The 25745-nt window shown below is 44.5% G+C and overlaps 2 protein-coding genes across 3 annotated transcripts in view; one reads left to right on the top strand and one right to left on the bottom strand.

Moving 5' to 3' along the window:
- Ncbp1 (nuclear cap binding protein subunit 1) overlaps window positions 1-3961 on the bottom strand; it is a 35984-nt gene extending 32023 nt beyond the window's left edge. The window contains exon 1 of the mRNA XM_055605329.1: window positions 3596-3961. Coding sequence (XP_055461304.1) covers window positions 3596-3629 — 34 coding nt within the window. The 5' untranslated portion in view covers window positions 3630-3961. The remainder of the gene's footprint in view (window positions 1-3595) is intronic.
- Window positions 3962-4024: 63 nt separating this feature from the next.
- Tstd2 (thiosulfate sulfurtransferase like domain containing 2) overlaps window positions 4025-25745 on the top strand; it is a 24103-nt gene continuing 2382 nt past the window's right edge. Inside the window, exons 1-9 of one of the 2 annotated variants that reach the window (XM_055605304.1) lie at window positions 4025-4107; window positions 6313-6518; window positions 9862-10157; window positions 12300-12420; window positions 16375-16500; window positions 17251-17356; window positions 21182-21300; window positions 21752-21910; window positions 22487-22625. In XM_055605304.1, the coding sequence (XP_055461279.1) occupies window positions 6354-6518; window positions 9862-10157; window positions 12300-12420; window positions 16375-16500; window positions 17251-17356; window positions 21182-21300; window positions 21752-21910; window positions 22487-22625 (1231 nt within the window). In that variant the 5' untranslated portion in view covers window positions 4025-4107; window positions 6313-6353. The remainder of the gene's footprint in view (window positions 4108-6312; window positions 6519-9861; window positions 10158-12299; window positions 12421-16374; window positions 16501-17250; window positions 17357-21181; window positions 21301-21751; window positions 21911-22486; window positions 22626-25745) is intronic. The other variant, XM_055605305.1, reaches the window with a different exon arrangement.

Here is a 25745-nt window from a genome sequence, read left to right as displayed (position 1 = left end):
GGAAGGAAGGAAGGAAGGAAGGAAGGAAGGAAGGAAGGAAGGAAGGAGAAAAGAAAGGGGGAAACCATCTGGAGTAAGAGGTAGAGAGATTGCATGACTTCAATCCTAGCACTCTGGGCAAGTGGAGTTTGGAGCAAGCCTGGTCTATACAACCAGTTCCATGATAGTCAAGGCTATTCAGGGAAACCAAGAGGGGGTGGGTGGGTGGAAAACAGACAACAAAACAAATAAATAACCCAACCTAACAAATAAAATACATCAAATAATTTTCTCACTACAACACAAACCTAATGTTATAAGGATACATTGTACTATTTCCTATACACTTATTAGAATCAGATGTGTAATCTGAAGCCACAAAGTAGACAAAAAACACCATAAAAGAAAAAAGCAACAAAATCCAGCAAAGTAATATATATTGACTCTAAAAATTTAAAACAAAAAATTAAACTGACTAAAATCCTGTCCCTTAGCATAACAAAACTTAAGAGTCCTCTTCAATTTTTTTCCTACAATGAAAGTCACAGTCTAAAATATAAAGACCTAAGTGAAAGTATATTAAATAGGCTTTCTGGACACCCCCCTCCCTTTTTTTTTTTTTTTTTTTTTTTTTTGGCTTTTCGAGACAGGGTTTCTCTATGTAGTCTTGACTGTCCTGGACTCACTTTGTAGACCAGGCTGGCCTTGAACTCACAGTAATCCACCTGCCTCTGCCTCCCCGAGTGCTGGGATTACAGGCATGTGCCACCATGCCTGGCTCTTTCTGAACTTTAGACTAGATTCTGAACAATCTAAATTCCTTAACATTAAAACAGTATACTTAACACTGACAAACCAAACAAAGAGTCTAAGATTGAGTTAGATTTGGTGCTTTCGATTTAGGATAGCCCTTTCTATGTCTCTAAATAAACTGCAAGAACTTTATTGATTAGCTACCAAATAATATCTCTGTGAATCCCCAACAGTCTAGTTCAAGCCAATGTTTAAAATGGCCCGTTAGGGTGAGAACCTCATCTGAACTCCCTGGTCTTACATCTTGCAAGTTCCACCTCCACTTTCTTCTACCGACAATGACCTACTTGCTGTTCTCTGAACATGACAGAGATGTTCTAACCTTAACTCAGTTTCCTTTGGACCTCTGCTTTCTCCAAACACCCATATGGCTTGTTCCTTATGTCACTGAAGCCATAGACTATCTGCAAGGAGGCCCTGCTTGAGCAGCTTCTCTCTCACTTTGCTTTTTATACCCTTTACTTCACTTTATTCTCACAACCACATGATGAATTACACTATACCTCATCGGGTTTTGCCTTGATACATGGGAGGAAACCTCCATTGTTATGTGGCCTGCTACTGTACTACAAGTAGTTAGAAAATTGTTTAGCATGTCCTGATTATATTATATATTGTCCTTGGTATCCACAGGGCTCAGCTCAGATACCAAAATTTGATAATGCTCATAAATTGGTGTTGGTATTTACCCATAATCTGTGTATATTGTGATACTTTACATTATCTCTACACTATGTATCATACAATGCCTAATATAAGTGTTATGTAAATAGTTGTGACATTGTATCATTTAAGAGATAGCAAGGAAAAAGTAACTATAGCTTCAGTACTGAGGCCTTTTTCTTCAAATATTTTGTAACCAGAATGCTGAATCCAAGGATAGAGAATGAAGAGTAGAAGGCCAACTTCCAGTATAAGAAAAGTCAGAGTAGAGCTGACAATAACCTAGAAATGCTTAATCTATTTAACTTTCATTCTTTTAGAATTCCTAGCCACCTTTAAAACAGCTGTCTATATATTTTTTAAACTGTAAATACTTCACTGAAAACCAGCACATTTTGAAATTGAGATCACTAAACTCTTAACTGAGTATTAAACTCTAATAATGTGTATTTCCATATAATAATGTGTATTTCCATATGTGTACAATTGGAGGAACTATAGACAGCCTTTCCACTACTAACTGATTTGTTATACTGCATTTTGACTAACAAATGCTTAATTTTACGACACTTTGTTCTATTTACTCTAAGGTTTCTATAGCCAGGTCCAACTGGGAAAATGATTTAGTTTCTAGTTAAGGTAAGAAAGCCAACTACAACCAAAAAGTTATGCAAACCTCCTAAAACAAACCAAAAGAAGTTTTCTATATATTTACATTTTAATTCTCCAACTGGCTCTCCAGTGCCATCTCTCTCTCATTTTAGGGGCACCTTGAAGTGAGAGAAAGATGGAGAAAAGTGTAAGGCGAGCAAAGAGATTGGGAGGAACAAGAGATGAAGACCAAGGATAAATTCTCTGACCCAAAGCAGATTAGTCCACTGGCCATATACAAAACTGAGAAAAACTTTATTTCCCATGTTCTGTATATGCATTACCTAAGAAGACCCCCATGTTAAAAACAAACAAAACACTCGGAGCACCTATGCGGTGGAGGGCACTGACCCGCACCGGTGCCTCTGCGCACTGACAGACTGGGATATCCTCCCAGGTACTCCCTAGCAAAAACCTGGTGTTCCACTGTTAAAACTGTATTTCTGCTTGGTTGTCTTAACATTCCATGAGAGAAAGCTAATCCATCCGATTAAATGGTTTTGTCTCTATTATGATGCTGGCATTTATCCGTGCGTTATCACCTCTGAGACATTAACAGTTGACAACATAACTATCATGAATCATTGGAGAACAGAGTATCTCATTTAACCCTCATAGAAACCACATAAAACACTCAGGTTTAACGAAGTCCCAGGACTGTAGCAAAACCACACAGTCAATAGATGTCAGCCTTGACTATACAGACTCTTCGAAGAGTAATTCAATAAAATATCAACAGCTCCAAGTTTCACTCTTGTGTAAGGCTGTGTCCTTGAAAGGCAGTAATGGTGCAAAATTGAGCGTGGCAACAAAACTGATGGCAACACAACCACCTCCTTGCCGGCGACTATCAAAGCCAACAGGAGAATTACTAGTGTGAGTTTTCCTGCACTTTCTTATACAGAGAAATATGCTTAAGAGTAATCCAACGGAACAGCACGTGTCTGTTTATTAGTGACCTCTGGGGTGTTGTTAAGAGGCAAAATTCTTTCCTTGAAGCTTAAAGGAGAAACATCTGCGGGTGGCAGGTAGAGGAGTAGGGCTCAGAGTGCAATACATCCGAACTCTGTCACAGCTTTGTTCTGTTCCTGTCTTCCCGGGTCCTTTCCAGGTGCACCCAGGAGGACTAAAAAGAAAACACTGCACCACAAGATCCCTACCACTAACTGACTCAGGGACAGCAGCAGACACACGTGCGTTTCCAAGCTCAGCAGTGGAGGATTAAGTCTTAAGTGTGGGTGGACACCGGGTCCGGCTTGCCCACGGGGTTCACTAGGCCCTCCTTCCCCATGACTGATGGAGTTGGGGCAGGGGAGGAGGCCGTGGCTTTTCTGGAGCTACTAACCACACCCGAGCCGCGCCAGCTGCCTCCCTTCGGAGCTGCCCGAACCCTCCTGGGGAGAAAGGGCTGTTCCCTGGAGACCGGAGGACCAAAGCAGTTCGGCCTCAGCGCTCAACCAGGCGCGGCGGCCAGGCCGAGAGCACTTACCATCGTTCTCGTAGCTGTGCCGCCTCCGCGACATGCTGCTTGCTATTGCGCGGCGGAGCTGAGCTGCGAGTCGCCTGCAACACCAGAACCGTCGGGCTGCCGGCCGGCCGGTGCGCGGTCAGCAGCGAGGCGCGCGGATTGGCCGGCACGCAGGCGCACTAGCTCCCGACGCCGGCCGGAAGCGCGAGCGGAGAGGTACCGGGCGGGTTCCGCCGTGGAAGGCCGGCGTCTGCAGCTCCACGCGCGGCCGCCTCCTCCCGCCTTCCACCCTGAGACTTTCCCGACGGCGAGCTAAACTGCTTCGGCCGCAACGATCCCGCCTCAGTTTTGCACCGACCCGGCCGTATTTTTCCCGGCGGCCCCTGCGCCGACGGCTTTGGAGACTTCCGGAGCGAGGTGACGTTCCCAGGAACTTTGTGCGCACGCGCGCGGCGGGGGAGGGCGTGGGCTCGAGGGCGTGGAGAAGCGCCAAGTTGGTGAAGGGAGACCCAGGAAAGGCCTCGGATCGGCGGGTACGTGTCCTCCCTCTCGCCGCCCGGCCGTAGCCGCCCCGGGAGACCTGGGCGGGAAGGGTGGACAAGCCATTCCCCAGCGGCAGGGAAGCCAGGGCCGGCCGGCGGAGCCGACTCGCGGTCGCCCTACCTCCCGTCTCTCCCAGCTGACAGACGCCGCAGAGATCGGTCAGTCTGGTTCCAGCCTTTTGTCCCTCTGCACGTGTACAGTTTTTGACGTCTTCGGCCCTGATGTCTTTGATGGGCACCAAACTGTCTTGTCCATGGTCTGGCCGAAACTTTTCCTTCAATCTTACCTGTTCCAGCCAATGGCCGTTTCAGTCGTTTGCTTAATCTATACATTTAGGGGAGGAGTCATTAGATCCTTCCTGTGTAACAGTTTATTCACAGACACTGCTTGCTGTACTTTCAGAGCAAGTACATGATTAAATTTATTTACTGTGTTTAAAACTCCTCATGGACTTAGAAAAAAAGAAACACGTGTTTGCGCCTGCGTGTGTGTCTGTACATTGACGTGTGTGCAGGAGCCCGTGGAGACCGAAAGAAGGCAGCAGATCTGGAAAAAGAGTTTCAGACACTTGTGAGCTGCATTGTGTGGTGCAGTGTGTGTGTGTGTGTACGTGTGTACGAATTCCGGATCCTCTGCAAGCGCAGTAAGCACTCTTAATCACTGAGCCATCTTTCCAGATCTACTTTTTTTTTTTTTTTAATAATATCTTATATCTATTCTTTTCATCTATTCATACATGTAAACAATCCATCCCTCCGGGAACTAACTTGCAAACTTCGAACTATGGCTTCTTGAGTCCTGTCCCCATCTCAGTATGAACCACTATGTTCTTCTGAGAAGTCCAGTTTGTTCACATTTTAGGGATCAGTGCATTGTTTCCTTTACCTGATGGTCTGTGTTCTGAAATCTACTGACTATCCGGTACTTACAGAATTAATTCCTATCATTCTTCAATGCTTGCTTTACTTCATTCAACAAGTACTGTATTGTATTAATTAACATTTGTCACCTTCTGTACACAAGACAGTGTTGAGGATACTGAAGCTACCTGGTGAGCAAGGTGAAGCCTCTGCTCTTTGGAGCGGAAGCCCTAACTGACCTTCTCGGGAATGGCCACAGGCATTGACCTAATAGCAAAGGGAGAGTGGTACAAATTGATATCAGAGGGGCGGGGACAGATTGTCTGAGTAGGTTGAGACTTTGAAAAAGTCCTCCAGGAAGGCACTTATAAGCATCAGTAATTCAGGCCAGAAATGTTGGGGCCTTGTGCTGGGGTGATTGTGAATGTGGTTCAAAGTGGATTACTGACTTTAAGAGGAAGGCAAAGCTTAGGGTCTGATATGGTGGTACAGCATTGTGAAAATAGAGGCAAGGGGAATCTCAAATTCAAGATTACTAGGAGTTCAAGGCCAGCCTCTACTACATAGCAAGACCTAGTCTCGGATTAAATTAAAAAATAGGGGTTGGCAAGATGGCTCAGCAGGTAAGCATCTGCCACACAATGTGGCAATGTGAGTTTCATCTCTGGAGCTGTGTAAATGTGGAGAGAACTGGCAGACATCCAGGCACCAGGAGACACAGAAATAAATAAAATGTAACTAAGGAAAGAAAGGAAAGTGCATTGGTTATGGTGTATCCATTTTTATAAGATTTGGCCACAGTGGCAATTTTGAAACTTTGGCTCTGAGATTTAGAACAAAAGAAACAAAGCCATAGTTAGGCTGGTGTTGGTTGATTTCAGGTGTGTGCAGTGTTTGCCTCCTAACATCCACCCTGTGTTTTTGCTTACTAGTTCATGTTTCTTTGAAAATGTATTGCCTCCAAAAGGCTTTTTCTACCCCCTTATGTATAAAAAGCCCTTCCAGGTGCCTCCTTACTCTGCTTATTTTCCTTTAGAATATTAAAAAAAATTAAAACCTGACTTTAAAAAAATTAACTTATTGGCATACCTTCCCCACTAGATTGTAAACTCCTGCGAGGTCAGCCTTTTCCCTGATGATTTACTGCTCTATTGTGTGCAGAACTGTGCCTGGCTGAGCGTAGTTTTCACATAAATATTATTGAGTATACAAGTGAATGAATGGACAGCGTGGGCTATGAGGGTACCACTCATCTGCAGGATTCATTAGCTTCATGTCTGTGTCAAAAAGCAACAAAGACGTGAGCATCCCGTTCTCTGTCCTGCTATGTCTCAGAAGATAGCTGACTGGAAGGACTATCCCACCGAGCAAACCAGATGCCTTCTTCCACTTCACCAGACGAAGACGGTGGCCTGGAGACCTGTGTTCTAAAGTTTTCTGATCTGGATTTAAAAGAGTCAAATCTGGTTAACTCCAGCAACAGTCTCAAAGCAGAGTTAGATGTCAGAACAAAGAAGAAATACTCCTTTGCAAAGAAAAAGGTAAAGTTGCTGTCAGTGTCATCATGCTCATGTACGTAAAGTTAAAGAAGTGCACACAGAAGTGTATCACTGAGCCTGCCTTGCACCTTACAGTGTAGTCCAGTATCATGTAGTATTGGAACAGTTAGGGTGGAGTGTTTGGGTTTACTAGGTCCTAGACAGGAAGGTTGGACTTCTTTTCTCCATTGCAGAAAGAGTTTCAGGAACTCAGAGCTGCAGTGCAAGAAAAAGGGCAGGTAATGGAGCAGCAGACATCTGTTGAGGCTGGTACTGAACCTGCTGCTGGTGGGCAAGAGTTTGGTAATAATGCCCCTCTTTAGTGCCATGTATTTTTGTTGTTGAAATCATTGGCTGAAACCCCCTCTTCTTAGAAACAGGGAACTGAAAACTCATAGGCAGGAAACTAGCTGGCTGAAACAGGATGGAGCAGGAGCAGCAGAAGGAACCAGATTGGGGTCTTCCTAGAGGATAGGAAAAGAGCCTTTGGGGAATTTTGAATAGTGGAATGTCATCTGATCTAGTTTTGGTTTTCTTGTTGTTTTGAGACAGGGTTTCTCTGTGTAGCCCTGGCTATCCTGTAACTTGCTCTGTGGACAAGGCTGGCCTTGAACTCAGATCCATGGGTCACCATGCCCGACTTGATCTAGATTTAAAAGGCATTTTGTATGGAAAACAAATGGTGATAAGTATGGAAAGAGTGAGTCTAAGGACCTGTTATCATAATCCAGGGAAGAATGACTGCTTGGATGAGCGGAGTGGTGGCCAAGGGAGGTGATGAGAAATGGTTAGATTCTGGGTGTATTTGGATGTAGAGTTGGTGGATTGGATATAGGATATGGAAGAAAAGACTTAAAAATGTTCTGGATTTTTTTGGTTTTTGTTTTGTTTGTTTTTTTAGGCAGAGTCTCATTGTAGCCCTGGCTGGCCTGGAACTCACTCTGTAGACCAGGCTGGCCTTAAAGTCACAGTGAGCCATTTGCCTTTGCTGGGATTGACTTTGCTTATCATAGCTAGCTATGTGTCCATGCCTTTGCTCCATGTTCTTCCTCATTAGTCTTGTAGAAATTCCTAACGCATTAATTGTGGTGGCCAAGGCTACAGTAGCAAATAGCCTCACACCTGCAGTGAATAGAGCACATTAGGGGTTTGAACTTGGGACATGAGAGATTATTAACATACAGGTTGCAAGGACCCAGGCTGATGTCACCTCTGCAGGACTCAGCACATTTCCAGAGTTCCCTCTCCATTAAAGCTAAGGAGGAAGAGAGCACAGAGGTGCACACGTGGGTGGCTTTTGCGGAGCAGAAGTGGAATTGTAGCACGTCAGTTCCATTGGAAGCAGTTGTACAGCCCTAATTGCAAAGGCTAGGAAAGACGGTGTTCCAGGAAGAAAGGAAAATGGATTTTGCTGGATGGACAGTAGGAGGTAGTTACCGAGAACAGGCTTGTCAGTTCCCTGAGGGGTTCTTAGCTCATTTGGGCTATAATTGCCTTATAAATGTATGCTTTAAAGGATGGCATCTTTTCAGTTGGATAAGATTTTTACAAAAGAGGAGAGTTCCAGACACTAAGCAGAGCATAAGCAAAGCTGGGAGGCAGGGTTGTTCAAGTTACATTAAGGAACAGTGAATAGAGTGGTTCATTTGAACTAAGATTGTGAAAGAAATAGTGAGTGATGAGGCTGGAAGCAGATGGGAAACACTCAGGAGTGCCTTGCACTGTGACTCCTGTATTAGAGGAGGACATAATTCTAAGAATGCTGTTCAACATTTATGTAATTCAAGCCGGCCGTGGTGGCGCATGCCTATAATCCCAGTACTCTTGGAGGCAGGGGCACAAGGATCTCTGTGAGTTCAAGGCTAGCCTGGTCTACAAAGCAAGTCCAGGACAGCCAAGGCTATACAGAGAATCCCTGTCTTGAAAAACCAAAAAACCAAACCAAACAAAACAAAAATAACAAAAACCATTTATGTAAAAAAACCATTGATTTACTTTTTCCAAATAGAAATTTGGTACCTACAGGCTGAATAACGTCTCACATTTGTTTTTCAAAGGTAACTAGTAGAGCCAGTATTTACACCTAAGTGAGAAAGTGGAAATAAAAGATTTTATATCTAGAAAGTAGAAAGATAGCATTTCATGGGTATGTCACAGACTAATATCAGGGGAGGCCTCTGCAATGAGTTTTAAGTGTTTAAAAGTGATTTGATAAAGTAGTTCTCAACCTCTGGGTCATGACCCCTTTGGGGTAAAATATCAGCTACCCTGCCTATCAAATATTTACATTACAATTTATAACAGAAGGATAATTACAGTTATGGGAGCCTACTGCAGAGGGCATCTGAAAGACTCTACCTAGCAGTATATCAAAGCAGATGCTGAGACTCAGAACCAAACACTGGGCAGAGCGCAGGGAATCATATGAAAGAAGGGGGAGTTAGTATGACCTAGAGGGGACAGGAGCTCCACAAGGATCAAATATATCAGGGCACAGGGGTCTTTCATGAGACTGTTACTCCAACAAAGGACCATGCATGGATATAACCTAAAACCCCTGCTCGGATGTAGCCCATGGTAGCTCAGTATCCAAGTGGATTCCCTAGTATGGGGGACAAGGATTATTTCTGACATGCACTCAGTGACTGGCTTATTGATCTCCCCCTCCCCCCAAGGGAGGAACAGCCTTGCTAGGCCACAGATAAGGACATTGTAGTCAGTCCTGAAGATACCTGATAGGCTAGGGTCAGATGGAAGGGGAGGAGGACCTCTCCTATCAGTGGACTTGGAAGAGGGCAGGGAGGAGATGAAGGAGGGAAGATGGGATTGGGAGGGAAAGAGGGAGAAGGCTACAGCTGGGATACAAGTGAATGACCTGTGATTAAAATAAAAATTATAAAAAAAATTACAGTTATGAAGTAGCAATGAAATAATTTTATGGTTGAGGGTTACTACAACATGAACTGTTTCAGAGGGTCACAACATTAAGAAAGTTGAGAACCACTATGATAGAGAAAACAGAGTAGCATCCCATTTTAGGGAACAGCATCAACAAACATAGGAAGCAGCAAGGTGTCCAGGTTTGTCCATGTCTCTGACATGTGCAGAAGAAGACTGTAGATGTTGAAGCTGAGGTTTGGAAGGCCACTCCTGTGTCAAGTGTATGGGTTGCTAGAAGCAATACAAAGCCACGTTGTTGCTCTTGGAATTCTTTATAGACTGGCAAGATGCCAAACTAGAAACCCCAACCCCCATAAAAGGTGATATAAGAGACTGTAGTGAAACCTTTGTTACTCCTAAACCTAAGGCTGTTAAACAATGATGGTGTTTGGAATCTTAATTGCAGGCCTTTGCCCTTTTTGTCAAAACCAAAGAACTTCCAGCACCTTCTTACGAATTTAAGGAAAAACGGTGGCGATGTTGTCAGCAGCTGTTTGCAGAGCAGACCAGCATCCACAGACACGTGGCAACCCAGCATGCAGAAGCTGTTTACCAGCAGACTGCTGCCATTCTAAAGCAGCTAACCGCAGCAGTGAGTGCCTCACAGAGTCCGGCAGCTACAGACGAAGACAGGCTCACTCCTCATCAGGAAGTGTCTGCTTGGCTCCCTGATAGAAGCAGCTTTAGCCTGGATGAGCTGAGGTAAGTTTTTCACTCTGTATTTTGTTTGTTTTTAAAATATTTTCCAACCACAATGAGATACTACAGTTAATCTACTAAAATGGGCAAAATGAGAAATACCAACCTTGGCAGATACAGGTGACTGGTGAAGCAACTAAAACACCCAGTCATTGCTGGTAACAGTGGAAATGGTCCCACCACTCCAGAAAAAAGGGTTTGGCAGATTTCTTTTAAAATTCAGACATCTTCCCAGGGATCCACTCCTGGGTTTACAACCAACAGAAGTATAAACATATGCCCACAAAAGCCTAAACACAAATGTTTGTGGCAGTTTTATTTGTAAAAACAAAATATTGGAAACAACCCATTATCTTATATGCCAACCAGAAGTAAGCCAGTTATATTTTAAAATGATAGGGGCTGGAAGAATGGTCTGTTGGGGAAAGTGCTTGCCATGTAAATGTGAGGACCTAAGTTTGAATCCCCATGGCCCATATAAAGCCGGGCATATCAGTGCTTGGGTAATCCCAGTGCTCCTACAGCCAAATGGGAGATAGGGGCAAGATTTCTCAGAAGCCCACAGGACAGAAGTGTTGGGTACACGGCTGTAAAGAGCAAGAGACCCTGTCTCAAACAAGGTGGAAGGTGAGGACTGATTGTCTCTGACTCCCACATACAAATTGTGACACCCATATGCCTGCATTCACACACAAACACATTCATACCATATAGGTAATCACACACACACACACACACATACACACACACACACACACAAAGATTTAAAAAATTAATTTAAAAACACAAACTAGAAACAACTGTAAATAGCCATAGCAGGAAAATGAAAGGACGGATGCAGTCATGTCAGCACTGCCCACTGCCAGGCAACGTGGTGCACGCCTTGAGTCCCAGCACTCTGGAGGCAGAGGCTGGTGAATCTCCGAGTGCAAGGCCAGCCTGGTCTATAGAGGGAGTTCCAGGACAGCCAGGGCTCCACAGAGGGACAAAACAAACAAGAAGGAAGACTTGCAGTAAGAGCCATGGACAGCTAATGACCCAGGGCCGTGTGTGAACAATTGTCAGTTCTTCATGCTGAGAGGACAGAAGTTCCACAGAAGGGTGTGTGCTTTGTGGTTGCACTACTGGAGGGTAAAGCCCATCTGTAATGATGGAAAGCTTCCTCCTGAGGGTTTGGATGGGAACATGTGCTTGAATTTCATTTGTAAGTTATACTTTAATTTAAAATGTCTAAGCTAGTAGAGTAGTTAAGAATCAAACAGATTTGTTTGGTCCAGGTACTGATGAATTCGGAAATATGCATCCAGACAGACAAATCATTCATCAAAATTATTGGAAAGGGCTTGGAGAGATGGCTCAGTGGTTAAGAACACTGGCTGCTTTTCCAGAGCCTGCAAGTTTGATTACCAGCACCCACAGGGTAGCGCACAACTATCTGTAACTCCATGGGATAAGATGCCCTCTTCTGGCTCTCACGGGTATTACATGCATGTGGTACACAAACATACATCCAGGCAAAACACCCACACACATAAAAATAGTAAATGCATAAAATGTTTTTTTTTTTAATATTAGAGTACACTATTCCATATACTGAATTTTCAGAATCCAACCTTTCCTTTGATTTAAATTTTTTAAGTAGTTTCAAACTGTATTACACTCTGCTCTGCTCTCTTAAAGTACTGATGTTTACCACTACTGTGTGAGCATGCTGACATAGAAAGGTTTGTCTTATGTGGCCAATAATAACATGTCTCATAGGTGTGTGTATTATATGAAAAAACTGAAGTAAAATGTTTTTTATGGTGAGACAGTCAAACCAGATACTGCCTGGTGATGGAGGATAAGCCACAGTGGGCTCAAATTTCCAGTTTGCCTATAAAGTAGAATTAATAATATCTGTCTCTTGGGTGCAAATGGTAAGTGAGGACAGTAAAGCAGATTTGGTTTTTATAATGTAAGAAGTCTGGCCCTGATACTGTCCTTTGTAGAGAAAACATGAAAGAGAAGTGCTCCTGTGTTAGAAGAATAAGAACAAAGGCGAGAGTTTCTCCATCTTTGTGGTCTTCCCACTCTGCCTGGATGCACTGGGAACTGGCCTCCTTGAGGCTCAGCTGCTCTTGCCCTCTGACTTCCCTTTTGTAGTGGCAAGAGCGACAAGGAAGGAGAGGTGCTTCTGTATTACTGTTACTGTGACTTGGAGGACCCCCGCTGGATCTGTGCCTGGCAGACAGCTCTGTGCCATCACCTTCATCTTACAGGCAAGGTAAGCCCTGCTCCACACGCACCCTACAGAGCCTCAGGAGCTATGCTCTTTCTACAAGTCTTCACTTGGTAAGCTGTTAGAAGGAAGGGAAGTCCTGCTTGGCATTCTAGTAAAGTATTGAATAGCTGTTGATACGTTATTATAGATCAAGAGTTGGTCAACCTATATCTAAAGGGTAAACTAGTAAATATTTCAGGCTTTGTTAAAAAAAAAATTACTCAGCACTGTTGTAGATTGAAAGCATCCATGGGTGGTACATGAATATGGCTGGGTTCTGATACATTGTATGCTGAAGCAAAGGCAGTTTGCTGATGGCTGAGATAGGGAGATGTTCTGAACTCAAAAGCTTCTTATACATTTTGCATGTAGGTTTAATTCCAAATTACACCTTGGTTTCCATAGGATCAGGTCGCTCCCGAGCTCAGGAACTGACATTTGTACCTCTTACCTTCTATGCGGACCGCCCCCTCCCTTGCATGCCCCATGTGCTCTCAGAGCTCTATTCCAATGCTGTTTCCACAGAAGGGCAATGTGAAGTGTCCTCACCACTCTCTGCCTTTGCTGCAGCTTAAAGACTAGAGTATGGTCTGAAACTAGAGCTTATCTCCCTCATAGCATCCAGGCACCTCATGAGGCAGGAGCTTCGTCTTGATGTGGTCTCAGTGCTGGAGCAAGGTTGAACATATAGAAGGCTGTAAATGTATGGCTTTTCAGTGCCTGCCCTTGCTCTGAATAATGACATGGAGACCTGTTATAGTTATTAAAAGCTTCGGGCACTATTGCATTTGAGTAAATACAAGGATAATCTTTGCCCAGTGCACAAAAATACCACTCCAATGGCAGATACTCTGTAAGGATTGGAAACTGCTAAATAAAGGAGAGAAAGACTACATGTTCCTCAGGTATCCACAAGTGTGTGTGTGTAAAGATGAGAGGAAGCATAGTCCCATATTCTCATCTCTGCATGAGAGAATGGCATTTATTTTTGTAAAATGCCCTTTGTAGTTTATTTTCCATCTATATGTATGCACATTAAATAATTTTCAAAATTTAAACCAAAAGGAAGTAGGGACCTTTGGAGAATCCTGTGGTTAAGTTTTTCTATGCCACAGTTACTAATAACTCATTGGTCAGTGCCGTTTTCTACACTTACATTGTCTGACAAGTATTGGTAAACTCACCTGTCCACTTCGTCACCACACCTTTCCCTGCAATATCTTTTGACTCTGTTCTAACGCTACTACCCTAGCCCACGCTGCCACTGTGCTCAGGCTTCCTAGACTAGCCTCCAGTCTCCAATTCTTACCCTCTGTTTAGTCTGCTTTCCATGCAGCAGCCAGAATGAGCTCATTAGAACAGCTTCAGCAGCTGCAGGTGGGTGCAGCCCACCCCCTTGACACAGCCTAGGCTGCTGCAGGACCTGGGCCCTTGCCGCCCTCACTCTTCACACTCCAGTTGTGTCTTTCAGTTTCTTGGGACCCACCAACTCTTGTTTTGTATGCCCATTTTTTTTAGGGCAAATTCTCATCAATGCTCATTCCCACACTCTTTTTTTTTCTAGTCTAATTTTACTGAAGCTTGGTGTCAATGACTCTCGGAGGCCTTTCCTGACCTCTCATCTACATTCATTTCCCCGTAGACCCTCCCGGAGCGTCTGACCCTTTCGTGGCACGTGTTTACTTGTGCTCTTAGCGTCTTGACCTCCTTTAGTCTGTGCAGAGGCCAGAGCGAGAGTAGGCGCCTTTTCAACAACTATATCCTTAATTCCTAGCAAACAGTTTTGAAAAAAAGTAAGTATTTGTGCTCTGAAAAAAAATATATATCACTATCCCCATTCAGTTAACTCTCACAGAAAATGTACATAATTATGAAATCAATCTTATTTTGGTTTAAAGCTAGGTATGATGGTATACACGTGTAATCTCAACACTTAGGAGGCGGAGGCCAGAGGATTGCTGCAATTCCAAGAGCAGGCTAGGCTACACATACAGAGGAAAAAAGGGTCTCGGTCAAGGAGGCATTTTTTTAAACTCAGTCCCGCCTGTGGCCTGCTAGCAGTGAGCAATCCTGTCCACCAGGTGGCAGCATCTTCCTAGCTCTCAGATCCATATCTCTAGACTTCAAGGACTTGGCCAGTTTAGTGAGATACTTTAGATACTTTAGTACCTAAAAACATGTTGGTTTTTAGGTAAGGAAAAGGAGAACCTGAATGCTCCTTCCTATACATCATAAGAGCTCAAGAAATTTGAGAGTGAGCTGTAGAGATGACTTAACAGTTAGGAGCTCTGTCTCAGCAGGTGTTCCACAATGCTAACTGTTGCTTGTCTTAGTTTCCTACTTACAAGGCTTTTTCAACAAAGAGCATCTTTGAAGGACATGTTAAGAATCTAGATATTGCTAGTGTAATGAGTGAGTTTAGAGATGATCCTGTAGGGAGTGGATATGTTGGCATTAATTTGGCTGCTGAGGTCAAAATAAAATAGGAAGAATTTGCCTGTCCACTCAGAAACAGTCACATAAAAATGCACATTCACCATTGCCCCAGTCAGACTGCTTTCAGACAAGTTTCCTGGTCTTGCTGGTCCCAGGCTCTTTTTCTTTGTAGTCTCTTATTAGTTGGTGATAAGGTGTGATATCCTATAGAAGAGATGGCCTGTGCTCTCTCTGCTTCTCTGCCTCATACCCAGAGAAGGCTCTCCTGGACTTCAGCCCCTATTTTATTTTATTTTTTATTTTATTGATTTTCCAAGACAAGAATTCTCTGTGTGACCCTGGCTGTCCTGGAGCTCACTCTGTAGGCCGGGCTGGCCTTGAACTCATAGATTGGCCTGCTTTTCTGCCTTGCAAGTGCTGGACAAGTCTTGCACCATCTCCATCTCCAATTCCACCAGCTCCACATACACTTGCTGCAGCCCTCTTTCTCAAAAAGTCAGTAATTGGGATACTGCTACTACTGGTCAGTTGGCATTGGCTTGTAGGATGACCTAAAGAATTGGATCAAATGAGACAACAACTCAGTTGTCTTCTCTGGGCACTGAAAATGAACAGCCACATACAGCTTTCAAATTTGGCTGCATTCATATGTGTGCAGCGGTAACAGTTCAGGGCCTTGAATTGACTCAATTCTCTTCAGAAATTGTATGCTTCCTCAGCTGGCATTTTCTAGCACCTTACTCTGGGGGTGGCTCCTTATAAAGCTGCACCATCTTTAAACTCACTTATAGGATTTTATACTACTGGGGTAACCGACTGTACAAGCCCCCAGGCACACCTAGCCAAAGCTTTCCTGACCCGTCACAGGTGAAGCATTTCATAGACTGTTTCAGGTTAGAGGAGCTAGAGAGCCTCAGATGGGGATACACATTCATTTGCACATGAGACCCACCATGTGGCAGGCGTTGATACAGACAGGGGGTGCTTCAGTGAGCAAACTACAGCTTGACTTCCAGTGCATGGGTCTGGGGTGGTGGCTTTCCCTCAGCTACCATGCAGAGGTGACACATGCGTCCCACTGTCAGGACTCCGGTAAAATCTTCCCGGGGCTTTTTTTTTTTTTTATTTTTTTATTTACTTTGGAATTTTGTACCTATGTAAGCTTCTTGGGCTGCCTGTGAGGAGATGGTGGAGCCCATCTTCTTCCATGAGCCTCTGGAAGATTCTGTCTACAGCCTGGGTCTAGAATCCTATCAGAATCCTTTTTGGCTACTGGACCATTGGGCTCTGGAGCAAACGCTTTCCAGAGCTTGTTTGGCATATATGGGCTGAATTCCTGAGATAAGCAGTGGGCCATGCTGTTTCAGAGGGACACCTGTGCTCCATCTTGTAACACTGGTGGTCAGAGCAGGACCTCTGCTTTTCCTGTTACACTCACTGACATGAAAGGGACCTTTAGTTTATCCTGGGAAGACAACCAAACTAAGACAGCAATCCATTCCTCACTGTGTTGTGTCTCAGATTCGGATTGCTACTGAAGGAATCAATGGGACTGTCGGAGGAAGCAAAATAGCCACCAGACTCTACATAGAAGTCATGCTTTCTTGCCCGTTGTTTAAGGGCTACCTGTGTGAGGATGACTTTAAGGTAAGAGAATAGAAAATGAACTAAAGCTAGAGCAGTCTGCTTCTGTGGGTCACTGAAGAGCACACACAGAACCAGACAAATCCCTTTTCATTTTGAGTTCCAAGCCAGTGCAGTAAAACAAATGTACTTGTCACTGTTTCCACAGTGAGCATGCCACTTGTCATGTCAGTACCCCTGTAGAACCTAGGTCTCCTTCCTTTAAGGGTGTTCCACTTAAACAAGCTGGTATTCAAAACCTGGATGTTTTAACTGGGGAGACTGTTTCACAGATCTCTGCTGTGGACCATGGTTTTAGTAAACCTATGGTTTTAGTAAACCTGAAGTTGAAGCCTTGGTTCTTTCAGCTGAGGTGCTCTGAGTACTTTATGCTTTGTCACAGTAGGTGGTAAGCTGGTGGGAACACCTCACTAATGCTCATGCTGGCCACAGCAAAACACTAGCGGTCATTGCTTCAGAGCAGAAGCTGGTGTGTGATCACATGTGCATTTCTCAAGTGCTGAGTAAGTGCACAAAGCCTTATATGCACAGTGTTGGTGCATATGGAGGAGGCACAGTAAACAGTAGCATGTTGAATTATCTGGAATATTCTGGACCATAACTTTATCTCCATTGAAAGCTCCTTTTCCCCTTCTAATTTGAGGTTTAAAATTTGAACAATCACACTCTAAAACAGAGCATAGATCCTATATTTGCACTTGTCTTTACCTGGCAGTGGGACAAGTAAACTCTGTCTTGTTTCTCCCTGGCCAGCGCAGCAAAGGAGGGGCTCACTGCTTCCCGGACTTGCGAGTCGGCGTCTTTGACGAGATCGTGCCTATGGGGATCAGCCCCAGCCAGGTCTCCTACAAGAATCCTGGTAAGCTTATGTTTACAAAGTTGTGCTTTCTGTCATAGGGGTAAATAAGAAAGGTAGACACTGATTAGCAAGAACTGTAGGTGAGTCTTCTCTTTGAAATAGCCACAGGGAGGCTAACTCTTTGTCCATCAAGCACTTAGCCTGGCTTCCCTGGTGCTTATGGTAATTAAAGGCTCACTTTTAGACCCATAGCTATTTTTCTTGGTGATAGTTTGGCAAGTTGTTTCCTCTTTCTAGAGAGAGCAATTTGAAAGCACTGCAGTTACTACATGCAAATAGTTGGTCAGCAGAAAGAGTGCATGGGCTTTTGCCACAGTAAGCAAATAGCTTTCAAAACCAAAGCAGTGTTCTAGAACATTCGATCCCTGCGGTTACTATAGATGACTGAAAGACATTTGTTTGGTGGGGATTTGGGGTTTTGTTTATTTTTTCAAACATCAACTAGAGTACAGAGAATAATAGAGTGAACTTCCATATACTTACTACAAAGCCTCAGCTACTTATTCATAGCAGGCTGTCCTCTGCACCCCATCCCTTTCTCTCATCCTAGATGATTTTCAAAAGAACCTCTGGCTCATGTCATTTCACTCCTTAAGACTTTAGTAGTTACCTCTGAGTGAATGAGAGTAACAGCTACATTTAACTGTTACCATGTCTGAAACATTTTAGCAATAATTACTTAATAAATATCTTGTCAGTGAATTCCCAGCTGTGTAATGATTTCTTAAGTTTCTATTAAGAATATGTAAGAGGGTCTGGGAAGATGGGTAAAGCTTGTCACACTTGTCACTCAAGTGTGGGGACCTGCGTTCCATTCTGCAGAGCCCATGTAAAGCTGGACACAGCAGTGCACACCTGCAGTCCCAGTCCTGCTGTGAGATGGGGAGCAGAGACAGGAGGCTGCAGAGGCTCACAGGCCAGCTAGCAAACAGGAGTCCCTTGCAAACAAGATGCAAGGTGAGCACTGACACCTGAGCCTGTCTTCTGACCCCCACACAAATAAAAGGAAACAGATTTAAATGAGATCCCTTTAACAAAAAACAAACAAACAAACAAACCTATTTTCAGTGCTCTCCCCTGCTGCAGACTGGATTTCAAGGACTGTGATTTGCTTGTGGAGTTTCTCGGAATCTGGATAGTGTTAAGTGCATCCCATGGGGTGGTCCTCCGTTGGCTGTTTCTCCTGCACCTTCACCTCTACCTGCAGCACTCAATTCAAACTATTTCATTTAAGGCTCCTTCAAGCCTTTTCCTCCAAGCCCCCAACCCTAGGTAGGAGAGAAGAGTAGTGGAGAGAGGGGGTGCAGACCCCTTTGCTTCTCCCAGCTGTTTAGGGTTGATGGGTTCTTTTAGGGCTCTAACAAGCTCTGCCAACAGCAAATACAGCCCACAGTCTCCTCCAAGTGTCTGCGCCATGAAGCGTCTCTCTCTGGCTGCCTGTCCCAAACCACCATACTGTCCATCTCTGGTCTCCAAACTGCTACACGCCTCTTGCCACCAACACAGGTGCCACGCTTTTCTTTCTGGGCTCTCATATTTATGTCCTGAGAGCCCTAGACTGTGCCCCTTCCACACCGGCTGCCAAAGGCCGTGACATGCACGAGGCGGTTATCGGCCCAACTAAAATCTCACACTTGGGGTTAAAATAAGACATATTTATACAACATAACTGACTTTTTAAATGAACCAAAACTTCCTTTACGTCTCCTCTCACTACAGATTAGGGTTTCAAACATTACATTTATTCATGTATTTGTATGTGTTTCTGTGTGTTGGGGGCTTGCAAACTGCAGCAAGCATGTGGAGGTCAGAGGATAACTCCTGAGCTCGGTTCTCTTCTTCCACCATGGGGTTCTGGGGATCAAACTCAGATCATGAGGCTTGAGTCATCTTGATGGCCCTGCCAGTTAGTTTTGAAGTCACTCAATCATTTGTCAGTCTTGGCACAGTGCTAATTACACCTCAATAGGATAGTCCTCTGTTCGCTTACCCCTAGATTGCTTTTTAGATTGAGAGTTGTGCTGTCTAGTAGAAATAGGGGAGCCACATAACATTATTTTTCAATTTCTAGTGTAAATAGAAATAGGTGAAATTAGCTTGCATAACATGATTAATGTAGTGTATCTAAAACATTTCACTGTGTAATTCATTCAAAAACTATTAGCAAAGTTGCTTACTTTTTCATACCTAATCCTTGGAATGCAGAACGTATGTCACATTTACTACCGCCTTCTTCAGAGCACATTCAGGTAGTTGCCAGCCACAAGTGACTAGCAACGTCTGTGCTAGACAGCTCTGGGCCAGAGCCTGGGTCAGAGCAGGGTCAGTTCCTTTCCTTGCCTCCAGAGCTTCCCTGCTTCCTACGTACTACTGCCTTCTCTCAAAGAACAAAGGATGCCTGCCTCCAAGGCGTTCATTTTTCATAGGTAAGTATCAAAAAGAAGGCCAAGAGTTAAACCAGAGGGAAAGGGCTGAGATACAAGCATCTTGGAAGCAGGCATGAAGAGAAGGACCGGGCAGGCTGTGTCTGTTCTGTGTCCCCATTTAGCAGGAGGTGGTACGACAGCGGCTCTCCCTGGTGTGGCAGGACACTGCTTGGGAGCTGAGGGAGGCCTGCAGGCAGTCCTGGGCTGCCTTCACCTGGAGCCGGTGGTCTAAAGGGGGTTCTTGTGAACATGCCTGTCTGGTCTCGGTCTCTTTGGGCTCCCTCTGCCAGAGAGCAGCAGCAGTAACAGCAGTGACAAGGAATGAATGTGGCTCCCTGAAGCTCTCTACAGGGGGAGGCAATGAGAATTTCTGTGCTTCTCATCATAGTTGTGAACCTCCCTTTTTACATCACTGTTTTGGGACCCGTGTAATTATGTGACATTGACCTGAATAGCATCAGGCCTGGTTAAACTCTATAATTTTAGCTTTCAGAATTGGAAACCTAAACTGTGCTCAGGGACCCCTTTTCTCTCCGTGTTTGGAGAACTATCAAGTGGTAGTTGGGGTTCATAGGCAATAGAGTGAGGCTCCTGTGGTACTGCAGAGCTCTGTCATGAGTGGTCAATAACTGTCACCGGAGGCCCCACCCTCAAGTGTGCTTATCTCACAGTGCCAAGTTCACTCCAAGTTCTTCACGATTAGTAAGATGTCTGGGGATATTTCTGCTCTGAGTTGAGAGGCAAAGGCTCTTCAGGCTAGAATCCTTTCAGTCCTCTTACACTCTAATTTCATCTCCATCTCTTCTTTCCAGTCTCTTTTCTTTTTTTTCTCACCTTCTTTTTCACGTTTGTTTGTATTGTCTCCTCCACCCACCTTTTCTCTTATGAATGCTCACAAATTTAGATACGTCTTCTTACCCTTGTATCAAACATACATATGCTCAAACTCATGCCCTCAACTACCTTGGTGTAACCCAAGGTCTTAGACTTGATTTTGTGCTCAACTTTTTTACTTGGCAGTTTGAAGGCTGCAGTGACTACTGGGCACATTGAAGCTCTTTTGTGCGCATTGACAGTAGGGCACTGTCCAGTTCCAGAATCACTTGACCACACAGCACACAGTGGACTGGCACTCCAAATAAATCCCCACGTATCTGGTATAAGAAAAATCCCTGATTTCTGAACTGCAGGAACTCTGTAGTCACAGCTTAGAGTAAGGAGAGGACAATGCTTCGGATGCTGAGCTATCTTATCCTGATCCTCAGTGCTGTCATTTCTGACTCTTGTAATTGTAAAACCAGGGTGACATGGAAAGGAGCAAGCCAGCACTTCAGTCAGGCTAGCACAACTGTGATTAGTTTTTCATTTGTTGTAATGTAATTGTTTGGCTTGGTTTTAGGAATCCATTTATCTCCTGGAGATTTTCATAAAGAAATAGAAAAGCTTTTATCACAGGCAAATCAGGAACAAGGTGATACTATCCTACTGGACTGCAGAAACTTCTATGAAAGCAAAATAGTAAGTAAGAGCCAGAACTGAGTGGCATGAAATGGTGGGCGGGCCTCACACAGCAGCACAGTGTCCTTCCCATGTGGAACCTTTAGCCACGTCAGTCTCCTTCATGTACTGGCAGCACAGGGAAAACCTACATCCTGAACGCAGGTCTGTTGAGAAAGCTTAGAAAAATGCAAGTTAAAGACATCTTGGCACATGTAAGCATTTTGTTTCCCATGAACCTACCGTTGGCATGTGCCAGTGTGAAAGCTGCCACTGTAATGTTGACCATTCCCCTGAGGGATCTGTAAGAAGGGAACCCACAACCCCAGCTCTTGAGGTTCAAGGGAGAGAGTGTGGGATTCGAGCCTCTGGTAGCAAATGTTCTTTGCCAAGGTGGGAGTTGTTACCTAGAAAGAACTGGGCTCCCAGCAGGTACATTTTCTAATCATTTCCTTCTGTCCCTATGTTGTAGGGACGATTCCAGGGCTGCTTAGCACCAGACATCAGGAAATTCAGTTACTTCCCTAGCTACGTTGACAAAAACCTTGACATTTTCAGGCAGAAGCGGGTGCTGATGTACTGCACTGGGGGGATCCGCTGTGAGCGGGGTTCTGCGTATCTCAAAGCCAAGGTGAGCTGCTGCGGGCCCAGCACACGGGTGAAGACCATGCCTCACCAACAGCTGTTTGGAGCTTCCCACCTCACTCCTACCCCTCACCCCTGCTCACCCCTAGCCGGCTGAGGGATTTATTTTCCCTGCTACCATGGGGTTGTCAGTCTAAAACCTGAGCTTCTTAAGTCCCCGGCACTTAGCAGTCTTGAAGACTCGTCAAACTACAAAAGAACAAGCTTAGCTGAGCAGCTCGCTTCCCTAATCCTTGTGCGTGATCCTGAGAAGAGCAAATTCAGTAACTTTACATGTCTCAACAGATGCCTTCCTATATTTAGGGGGTAGCAAAAATAGTTAGGCTGCCTGGGGTTTAGAGGGCGAAGGGCCTGACAACTGTCATCACCCAGCCTCTGGTAGGCAAGGTCTGGCCAGGTGGTTGCTTGACCCTTTGGTCAGCATTTTCCACACCCTGCAGGGGCCTTTGGGAGCCGTTGGCTGATGGGCACAGGCTGTGGATACTCCACTTGGACACTCATCACTGTGGAACTGTGTCTAAACCTGTTTCTTTTGACATCTTGATCTTTTTTCTATACCCAGGGAGTGTGTAAGGAAGTGTTTCAGCTCAAGGGTGGCATCCACAAGTACCTGGAAGAGTTTCCTGATGGTTTTTACAAAGGGAAGCTGTTCGTTTTTGATGAGCGGTTTGCCCTGGCCTACAACAGTTCTGTGGTATCAGGTAGGTCAGCCCAGGTCCAGAGTCCACATCACTGTAGGTCAGAATCATTCACCATTCTAAGCCCTGCCCAGGGAAGGCTGGCCAGGGCACCTGAACATGACATGGAAAAGTGAAGGTTACTGGCTACCATTTTGTTTCCCAACAGCTGGAGATGCAGGAATGAAACAGGCATCAGATGGTGCTAGCCATGCCATGTACTGGGTGGGCAAGTCCTTTAAAATGGACATAACCCCACCTGCCTTTAAATCAGGGACTTAGCCTGGAGTTAGTATGTAGAATTTGGGGGTCCTGAGAATTTGAGTGAGAAGATAGTTAAATTTTCGTTTTCAGTAAGTTATGACAAAAATGAAACATATTCATCAATCATGAATGCAGACAGTGGACCAGTTGTGCCAGATATCCTGGACCATTTTCTCTAGTAGAATTCTCAGTCCTGCCATATCCACTGCTGCTGTTGTAAGTAGCTCAGCATCGCATCGTGCTCATCAGTTTCATAGTCCCCCACTAACTCTTGGATTTAATGTGTTATCAAATAACAAAGCTCTTGTTATATCACACATTCTGAAAGATATTTTGCTACTTTGTATTTCTATACAATTGACTTCTTTTGAAACACTAAGCATTTGATTTTCTTCATTTAAAATTGTTTTTCATAGGCAAGGTCCATAGTCATTATCAGGCTACAAATATTCATGCAAAAGGGTAAGCAATAGGTTGCTTGTGGACATTTGAGGGCTTTTTTGGAGGTCTGAACAGGAACACACAGCAGCTGTTTGTAATGTTGCTCTTATTTCCTCAGATGAGAGTTATATCCAAGCTGTACAAATACATGGCTTGGCCTGAGCCCAGAGCATTTCTTTCTGTTCTAGCTATCTCTCGACCTAGGCCTGGAAGCTTCTAGCCTCCATACAGTCTAATCTTCTGCAAACCCGAATCTTGAATGCTTCAGCTTCCAGCCTCTGTCTGCTAACCTAAGCCTAGAATGTTTTAACCTCCCTGCTGAATAAATTTACCCTCTCTAGCTCTTTCTGAACACTTGCTGGCTGGTTCAACCCAGTTGTTCTGGCCCAAGCTCCTCTCCAAACTGACTGATTCAATCTGGCTTCTCTCTCGGCTTCTGACTGAATTGCTTTGCTTGGCCTCAAACTAACTCTGACAATATGTTCTAATATTTTGGCTCTCATTCTCTGGCTTATTCTCTCTGCCACCTGCCTCTGTAAAACTGTCCCAGTGAAACTGCCACACTCCTCTTCTTCCTCTTCCTCCTACCACCGCTCTCTCTGCACTGCTCTTTAGTACCCTTTCTTGTGCCGTTCTCGTTGAGAGTTGGGCATATCCTGTCTCTGACTCATTCTGTGAAATCTTTCTCTGATTTGTCCCTTTGTCTTCCCCTCAATTACACATCGCTTTCATTATTTGGGATTAATGGTGTGAACTAAAGGCATGTCTGTATTCCAGCCAGATCATACTATAATCCAGAGCCTGCATATCAGCCAGATCACATAGACCTAGCAGGTATTTAGATATGATCCCTTGCCAGAGCAGCCATGTTATTGGATTAAAATTCCTCTACAGCTGCTAGTATTCCCTTGACCAAAGACTGATCCTCTTTCATATGGGGAAAGCCATCCTCATCCGTTGAGCTGCAGCTTCAAGAGAGACACACATGGAGCCATGAGGGAGGAAAGGGACACCTGCTTAGACAGACTGATCAGCTGAATCAACCCTGGCGATCAGTGCGTGTCAGATGCCTCAGACAGATTGCCCTCACACACCGAGGGCACATTTGAAGGTGAGAATGGAAGAGGCAGAGCCATGAGGGTGGCTGCTGCAGCCAGCTGATAGTTTGCCTACACTGAAGGGACTTACTGGGTATAAACAGCTAGAAAAAGAGAGACAGTCCCCAAAAGATGAATGGCTCTGGATAGCTCATTTCAGTAGTATCTGAATGAAAAGTCAGAGGTAGACAACCTTGACAGCTGCTACAGTTTTTAGAACCTTATGAATATAGACCTCTTAGTAAGGTTTGTTCATCTTCTCTCCTTCCTTTCTGGTCTTTGTAAAAAATTACATTTACTAATCTACCTAAGTGCTCATGTACATTCCGAAACGCACATGTGGAGGTCAGAGGACAACCTACAGGAATCAGTTCTTTCCTTCCACCATGTAGATCCTGGGGATTGGACTCAGGCCATCATTCTTGGCGGCCAATGCCTTTAACCACTGAGCCATCTTTCCTGCCTACCTTTCTGATCTTTTATCCATGATGGTTTAGTATTTGTCTTATTTAAAACCTCAGATCTGTTTTGTAGCAAGGTATAGTATAAGTTATAAGTAGAAAACAAGTTAGAAATTTTATAGCGTAAATAACCTGCAGGACGTGAGCACCTGCATATGACTGTGACTCTGAGAAAAGGCTCAAAGGTAGCATAGCTGAGCACGCGGCCTGGTGTTTCGAAGGTAACCAGAAGCTGGCCGAGAAATACAGGCTGAAAAGGAAGATAACGTGCAGGTTAGGAGCTGGGTGGTCAGGTGTCCTGGCAGTGGCCTTTGGTGGCGGCCTGGGGTAGGGAGTTGTGCACTCTGTAAGTTGGATGTGATGTGGGGTCATCTGCATTCAGGGATGTTGCCCCCCTGAGTAGGGAGATTATCTCAGGGAGAGACCGTGTAACAACAGATAATAAGCTGGTTTCAGAAGTGCTCAAGAGAAAGAGATATACCCATTTTCTGGATGGAAGAAAGCAATGGATTGGTAAAGACAAATTAGAACATAATTCCCAGGAGCAGCCTCAACACGCCATACCACCCTTACCCCACTAAAGGGCCTTTTTCTTTCTTAGAAGACAGGAATGGTGTTTTCTTTTAATCTTACTATTTGTTTCTATTTTTGAGACAGGGTCTTACTGTATGTAGCCCAGGATGGCCTTGAACTTGCAATCTTCCTGTCTTATCCTTCCAAGTGTTGAGGTTGGTTCCACTCTGGTTAACTTGGAAACATTCCCTTGGACCAAAAGAGTATGCTAGATCCTAGTGAATTAAGGGTTATTTTAGGAATTCGATAAGTACATGCCTCTGTGTGTGTGTGTGTGTGTGTGTGTGTGTGTGTGTGTGTGTGTGTGT

The sequence above is a fragment of the Psammomys obesus genome, unplaced genomic scaffold (genome assembly GCF_907164565.1).
Source record: "Psammomys obesus unplaced genomic scaffold, mPsaObe1.curated_primary_1811, whole genome shotgun sequence".
NCBI lineage: Eukaryota > Metazoa > Chordata > Mammalia > Rodentia > Muridae > Psammomys > Psammomys obesus.
This window is presented reverse-complemented; position numbering and strand designations above follow the sequence as displayed.